Raw genomic sequence first — 8,003 nt, 5'->3', positions numbered from 1 at the left:
AAGAAATACGAGTAAACATGATATAACTTAAACCCAGGATATATACATAAAAGCGAATAAATCATTGTTTCCAAGGTGGTACTGCAACACACAGTAAAACTAAATTGTCACATGAACTACAAAATACAAAACACTGAAAAAACACCTACAAATATCAAACCACAAAAAACAAATGGACCTGTAAGGGTCCATTTGATTCCATTTGTACTCTCTCAGAGTTACAGACCTGTAAAGGTCCAACTGGAACACCCTTAAGTAACCCTGGGGGTCCCTGGACCCCCACTTTGAGAACCACTGTATTAGAGCTTCACAACATCTTCATAGCGCTGCTGAAAGCCCCACAACCTCACTGCGCAAATTGGCGTGCCGTTCAACAACACAGTTTGTGTTGTGAGTGACGACAGACAAGAGCTCGGTCAGCCTATATATAAGGTGTATAGGGTGAGGATATCTTAGACTTGAGCCTCTGCGACATATGGATATAGTGAGAGTCATACAGAGAGAAAGAGATTGAGAGATAGCAAAAGATAGCTATTCTAATTAGGGACATCGACACCCAGGTGCAAATACACAGATTTGTTTGTGTTTGGGCAGATTTATTCTGAAACTACACCAGAATTTATCCAATGACGCAGGCCTTTCAGATGATATCGTTGTCGCAAGGGCTTGCCGATGGACAGTCTGCTACCGTCCAAAATGCAAGGTTTTGTGTCAACGACCTGATCCATTGGCGAGACCCCAGGAAGTCAGGCGTGGTGTTTGGCCTGTCCATGCTGATGCTCCTGTCGCTGGCTTGGTTCAGCATCATCAGCGTGGTGTCCTACCTGTTGCTGGTCCTGCTGAGCGTCGGCATCACCTTCCGGATCTACCATTTCATCGTGCAGGCCGTGCAGAAGTGCGACGAAGAACACCCCTTCCTACCGCTGTTGGAAATGGACGTTTGTATTCCCCCTGAGACCTGCGGCAAGTATGTGGACGCTACTCTGACCTTCATCAAACAAGCCCTCAGGCTCTTCCTGGTTGAAGACCTCATGGAGTCCCTGAAGCTGGCTGTGGTCATGTGGATGTTTACGTATGTGGGAGCCATCTTCAACGGGATCACCCTCCTCATCCTCGCCGACATCCTCCTCTTTGCCGTTCCCCCGTTCTTTGAGAACAAGACCCAGATCTATCCTTACATTGACATAGCGCGTGCTCAAGTCATATCCACGATGGCTAAATTGCAAGAGAAGATCCCCTGCGTCATGAAGCGTTTCAAAACGCAGGAGAAACTCTCCAGCGGCACAGAATTACAGTCTGAGTCAGACAGTCAGGAATGGAACTGAACACTGCGGTGTGGTGTCAGGAGCAAGGTGCGTTTTAGGTGGTGGATGTTGCAGAAGCAACCGGTGAAACACATGCTTAAGGTGAGAAGGACAGGGAGCAGCTCGGTGTTCAGGCCTGGAGACTGCTAGACAAAGGACAGGTGGAAGCCAGAAAAGAGAGACGTTGTAATTGTTCCAGAAGGAGCTTCAGGATGACGATATAAAGAGATAGACCATGGGGAGGCAGCCAAAGACATATTACCAGATACTCGACGAAACCTCAAACCAATGAATTTGCTGATTCCATTCAAGTGGACGACTCAACCTTCTGGCCCAGAAAGTGAAGGCCTCAAACGAGATGAGGAAGAGACAGAGAGGAGAGAAACACAGGCAGATCACCATAACCATAATAGAATCATCATTATTATTTGACATTGTGAGAGGTGACTGGAGACTACTTAGGCAGACAAAGCACTGTGTATTTCTCTCTCATTGGCCACGATCCCTTGCATGTGATGGCAGCCATCGTATATCAAGGTAACATGTATCCTTACATATTCCCTCTTTTTTCCTCCTTTTTACTGCGTGCTTCTGAAAGAGGTAGCCACCCGCAAGAGGCACAAATGTCTTGTGCACACTGTCACTAGGCTAACGTAGAATCCCACACATTTTTGTTCACACATGTTCTATACCTTTTGAAATATTTTACTTTAACTTTTTTTTTTTCATCACTTGTGATTTTGTCATCGGCTAGACTCTTTTAGAGCCACGCCAAAGCAAAGTCTATGTACCTTTTTGTGCCACTTATTGCTACCAAAACAAACCCAGCACTCAAAGATCAAAACCTCTGTAGTGCTTTGATTGCATACGTCCGGATTTCCTTCATGGCATTTCACAAGGGGCCATCTCCAGTATATCAGGTCCAACAGACAGACCCCGCGAATTGTCTAGTCTATCTCTATGACCAGAAACAACATCAGAAGCCCTCTACAATGTGAAAGCTGTTTGTGTCATGTGCATCATGCTTGTCTTGCGTGTGTGTGTCACTGGTCATGTCACATGTTGTCTGCAGCATTTCACATCACCGTGGCTCTTGAGTCTGCAGCAGATGAGAGGGGCTCTCAGCATAGCCCCCCAGTGTCTGTCAGCACTGTGTAAGACCTGGGTCTAAGCTCCCCAAGAACAGTTCCCTTCCGGCTCCATTCATGTTCGTAAGCAGTGTTCCCAGATTCTGTGAGAAACCAGGTCTAGGAAAACAAGCCCAAAAGAAGCGACTATGGGCCACATGAGCACTTTAAACATATACACCAGCTATTTGAAAATAGCAGATCTATACAAGCTCACAACGTGTCACATTGTGACGTGTTGTGAGTGTGTAGATCTGCTATTTTCAACAACAAAAAAATCTTGTGGGGTAATTATAATAAACAGACCTGGCAACACTGTTTGTAAGTGCTGTAAACTCAGTCACACAAAAAGTGATTTTATCGCTGTGTGTTGCCAAGTCGCAGTCAACAAAGCCTAAAAAGCACTCACACCAGAAGCGACAGCAGGGTGTGTGGATTCCTTGGCGTTGTGGGAGTATGTCACTATAGCATTCCCCACTGTCAGAGTAGACATCGCATGTTAACTCCAATGCATACACATACCGTATACACAGTATAGGCTATATAGGCTTATGTAGCCTACTGTATGTTCTGTTACAAATATTCCTGCTGTATGAATAAAAAAACATTAAAAAAAACATTGCACTGATCCCACATTGGTTGCATTATTATGCACTTATAAGGCATAACAGTTTTTTATAAATGTTTGTAATTATGCATAACTTATAACAAGTTTTACAAAGTATTATAACTTATAATAATATAATGATGTATAAGTGCTGGTCATAATGCATTAAAAATTCAGTGAAACAGGACATTATAACTACCAGGTAACACTTTACTTAAAGGTCGGTTCTATAATGCATTATAATCACAATTATAATGCATCATAATGCATTACAATGCTCTTATAATGCTTCATAACACTCATTATAAATGTTTATAATTATGTATAACAACTTCCAACAAAGACACTTTATAACTGACTACGTTATGGTAGTTATAATGTGCTGTTCCACTGAGCTTATAATGCATTATGACCAGCACTTATAATACATATAACGTTGTTATAAGTTGTCATACATGATTATAAACATGTATAACGAGTGTTAAAATGCCTTATAAGTAGTGCATTATAATGAATTATGGCACGGTAAGTGGAATTAGTGACCATATGTCATAATTAATAATCAAATGTGCACACACGCCATGTGGTTCCATTCTTTCTCATGATCTTAATCCAGCACCCCAACAGGTGATGTGCAACCATTTTTATTGTTCAAAATCGCCATTAATTCAAGAGGAGTTGTGGTCCACTGTGGGCTACATACAAGGTCCCCGTAGAGGAGAGCACACTCACAGGCATGTTTGGGGCAGACTTGGTCTCTTGTGGTGGTTGGTTCTGAAGTACGTCTCTCTCCCCATAACAGGTTCATACCTGTTTCTGAAGGGCCAGCCTATTAAGAGATGGCCCTATATAACTGGCCTGCCCAACATCCGAGTTCACCCCATAAATCAGGTGCATTCCCTCAAAAAATGAGGGTTTTTATTGTTCTATGAATAGGGTCATCTTGGATCAAATTCTACTGTTTTAACATGGACTGCAATATTGCTCTTGCGAACGCTGCAATCCATGCATGGAGACAATGCAGGAGGTAATTCATACCCTCCTGCATACCCACCCTGTGACCCCCAACCAGCACGGTAGGGGGTCATGGGTAATGGCAGGTTCCAGTCATATTTCGGGCTGAAGAGAACCCCAGTTCGATTCCCTGCTACTAAAAGTGGCAGGCTGGATATTCTACAGCAGGAGGTCTCATTTAGTGCCTGTTCCTTTTAATAAAAATCCTAGAAGTGAATACGTGTATGATCTATTAATACATTTGCCCATAGACAGATATGGAGATCCGGTTGTCCATGACCACCAATCCGACCGATATTCCAGTGTATGGGCCATATACTGATGACATCAGGGATCTCCATATATGGGCATAAAAGGGACACAGGCATTTCAGAGAGAGAGAGAGAGAGAGAGAGAGAGAGAGAGAGAGAGAGAGAGAGAGAGAGAGAGAGAGAGAGAGAGAGAGAGAGAGAGAGAGAGAGAGAGAGAGAGACAGACAGACAGACAGACAGACAGACAGACAGACAGACAGACAGGCAGGCAGGCAGGCAGGCAGGCAGGCAGGCAGGCAGGCAGGCAGGCAGGCAGGCAGGCAGGCAGGCAGGCAGGCAGGCAGGCAGGCAGGCAGGCAGAAAAAAATAGGCCTCTTTCTGGTACTGGCAACACCGGGCCTCAAAAATTAGAACATTACTAAAGAAAACAAACTCTTTCCCTGGAACATGTTGGGTTAGGACCGGGTTTGGTCATCAACTTGATGACAATAGAGCATGCACACTTAGGGTTTGAGGCCATGGAAGAATGCGCATTAGTGTATGTTCCCCCAGAATTGGGTTCCAGTGCTTATGAATCACAGTTACTACATTTCCCCACGGCACCTGCGCGAATCTGCATTGTTAGGCAACGGTTAGTGCTGTGAAACCGGGTCTCGGTCAGCTTATATAAGGTGAGGTTTATATTGAATAAAAGAGACATTGTGATAAGAGAGATAAGTCGGAGGGTGGGAGACAAGGATACGGTAGATAGAGATAATTGAACATTGGCTGATATTACAGTGTGGTCTAAACCAGCCCACAACAAACAGGTAAACTATGATGTCCTGGGCTCTCTCAAGAGCTGTTGTGCTAGTGTTTGGGACAATGTATCCTGCATACTGCTCTTACAAAGCGGTCAATACCAACAACGAGAAGGAAAATGTGCAGTGGATGATGTACTGGATTGTGTTTTCCCTTTACACTGTAGTGGAGACCGTGACTGACGTAACACTGGCATGGTTTCCTCTGTACTACGAGATGAAGATAGCCTTCATCTTCTGGCTGCTCTGCCCGTATACTAGAGGAGCCAGCATCATCTACAGAGAGTGTGTGCATCAGCTTTTCTCTTCCAGAGAGAGGGAGATAGATGACTATATCGTCCAGGCCAAGGAGAGAAGCTATGAGACCATGGTCAACTTTGGCAAACGGGCACTGGGTTTTGCTGTCAAGAGTCAAGGTGCAATCATTGAGACGCTGCTTAGCTTCGGCAGGAGGTTACCCTCAGATCAGCCAGCAGAGTGATGGACCAGGGCATCAGGTGTTCCCATACACCACACAGAGCTGGGTCAGCTGATGCTGCTGACGTAGCAGAGTACTATATGGAGGAGGGGTCCGAGACGGAGCCTACTTTCTAAGAGGATGAGGCTGGGACTGGGGAGGTCACAGTATCTTTTTTATGCTACCAGGTTTAAAATTCACTTTAATTCTGGTGTAGTTCCAAAACTATATTGGGTCAATCGCTCTGATTCTCTACCTTCATGTTAAAAAATATATCATAATAAAAAAGAATGTTTGAATAATATCCTATTCGTTATATTAGTTCGCACATGTAACCCTTCTTTTTATAGCTTGGTAGCGTCCTCCAGTCCTTCTGGGGTATGGGAATAGCGGGCTACAATTCTTTGAATAATAATTAAGGTACGTCTAACAACACTAAATACATGCACAGGCACAGACACAAAAGTCTTCTAATATCTAAAAATAAGAAGCAAAATGACACCAAATTCCCCAAATGCATGTCATAAAAAACCCCATGACGCTATTTGCTATCAAGCTTCCACCTATGCTGTGGGAAAGCATCTAGCCGCTCGTCTCCATAGACTTTGCATTGAAATATCTTTACAATATGTTTTTTGAAATACATTTTAAATGACATACATATTTAGAACAGGGCAGCAGAACATTAACAGCTGATCACTCCCTCAGAATCTCACTCCCAGGCAAATAGGCCAGCTTTATGCACATTCAAGTTTAAAACATGCACAGGGTCGCATATTTTCAAAGTCAATTTGCTGCAATAAGCCTCTAGCTCTCTTTCTCATTGTGCTACTGATGACAGTAGAGGGCAGCCTTTGAAACCTCAGTCCCCTTATACTGTATATTTGTTTTATCTCTGGGTACAACTAACATCCCAGGGTGCATCCTGATACATTATTTTCCCCTCCTTGATTTAGTGTCAAATAGGAAAATCTAAACTCCTTCGCTCTATCCAGATAGAGTGAATGAAAAGAGGATATATGGACAAAATTACTATATGATGACTAATGAACTCTACCTCTGCACTCTGATTCCAGATAAGTGGTAGAAGGTGGATGGATGGATAAAATATCCAATATTCAATCTTTATTTCAGACTCAAGGTCCATATCACATACCAAATGACAAAATATATCACTATAACATTTTTTAATAAATTAAATAAATAAAGACTAAAATGAACAAACTTAATTTTTCGTTTTTCCCCTGCAATTTGCACTGTGGTCACTATATTTGATGGAACTGAAAAAGACCACAATGAACAGTAAATGGATCATTTCCAGGTGGCAGCAATGCAACACTGCCATAAAATTCCAAACAACAATCACAGTTCAGTATTCTTTGAGTCACACATTATGGCTATTTGGGTGCGTGACGATTTACCGCCGATCTCTTTGAGATGCAAACAACACAGGTGTGTCAGCATTGCGTTTGGGTGACGGATCATTATGATATCTTTTTCTGTCCTAGCGTAAAACTATCAGTATTGTAGTGCAGAGACCCGCAACAATCACCATAGCTAAAAGAATGCATGCAAGTGATATATTTTTTATTTTACTAGTATTTTATATACTGCTATATATTGCATTTTGCGGAAAGTTCAGTTATGTGTATTAAATGAATGAAATTGATTAATATATATTTTTAAATGACTCAAAACTCAAAAAGGAGGGAACTCACGACTTCCCTCTACACGTTTTACTTTTTCTAACACCAGAGCGACCGGGCCTTCTACAGCGCCATGTCTGTGGAATTCCCTCCCCGAACACCTGAGAGCACCACAGTCCATGCACTGATGCTTTTAAAATGGACTAAAAATCAACCTTTTTATCAAAGCGTTTTCTTAATTTTCTTGGGCCTTTTTCTTTTCTTATGTCTTTGCCCTGTTTTTTTGCCTAGTTTTAATTTCACCCTTCAGTTTAGCTTAGTCGTGTCCCATGTAATTGTTTGGTTGCCTATGCTGTTTTTATGCCTTGCTTTTAAACCTTGTAGCACTCTGAGATTCGCAAATGTAAAGTGCTTTATGAATAAAATGCATTATTATTATTATTACTACAATGAAATCAAGTCATCAGTCAGGCGGTCCATCCCATTAAAAGGACAAACGATTACAAAATAAATAAAAACAATGTAATCTCCATTAAACATTCAAATCAACCATAAACAAGACGAGACTAATAATGGTGTGGCTCCCATGTGGACCTCAGACATCATGTGACCATGTCTGACATCAGTGACCTAATTATGATACGACTCCAGATTTGGGCATGGTTTTGCACTATTTGTCTGCCATTGACGTCCAATACAAAATGAAAAGAAAGTTCAAATGATCAACAAAGAATGCATGGAGGTACTTCCTTGGCGTACTGGCAGTGTGGGCACGGAATGTGGCACCGATGGGTCAA

General features: G+C 42.5%; 2 protein-coding genes across 2 annotated transcripts; both read left to right on the top strand.

Annotated features, from left to right (window-relative positions):
- Positions 1-626: 626 nt before the first annotated feature.
- LOC311034471 (reticulon-3-B-like) lies at positions 627-1,325 on the top strand (the record flags this gene model as incomplete). Its single annotated transcript, XM_084042353.1, has 1 exon — positions 627-1,325. One exon carries the CDS (start codon positions 627-629, stop codon positions 1,323-1,325), a length of 699 nt encoding a protein of 232 aa, XP_083898479.1.
- A 3,842-nt stretch (positions 1,326-5,167) lies between these two features.
- On the top strand, positions 5,168-5,584 carry LOC311034470 (receptor expression-enhancing protein 3-like; the record flags this gene model as incomplete). The annotated part of the gene is made up of 1 exon (XM_084042352.1): positions 5,168-5,584. The coding sequence occupies one exon, from the start codon at positions 5,168-5,170 to the stop codon at positions 5,582-5,584; it is 417 nt and encodes a 138-aa protein (XP_083898478.1).
- Between the last annotated feature and the right edge of the window lie 2,419 nt (positions 5,585-8,003).

The sequence above is a fragment of the Gymnoscopelus microlampas genome, assembly GCF_963454915.1.
Source record: "Gymnoscopelus microlampas genome assembly, chromosome: 19".
NCBI classification, from domain to species: domain Eukaryota; kingdom Metazoa; phylum Chordata; class Actinopteri; order Myctophiformes; family Myctophidae; genus Gymnoscopelus; species Gymnoscopelus microlampas.
Note: the sequence above shows the minus strand (reverse complement) of the source record. Positions and strands in the feature narration are given on the sequence as shown.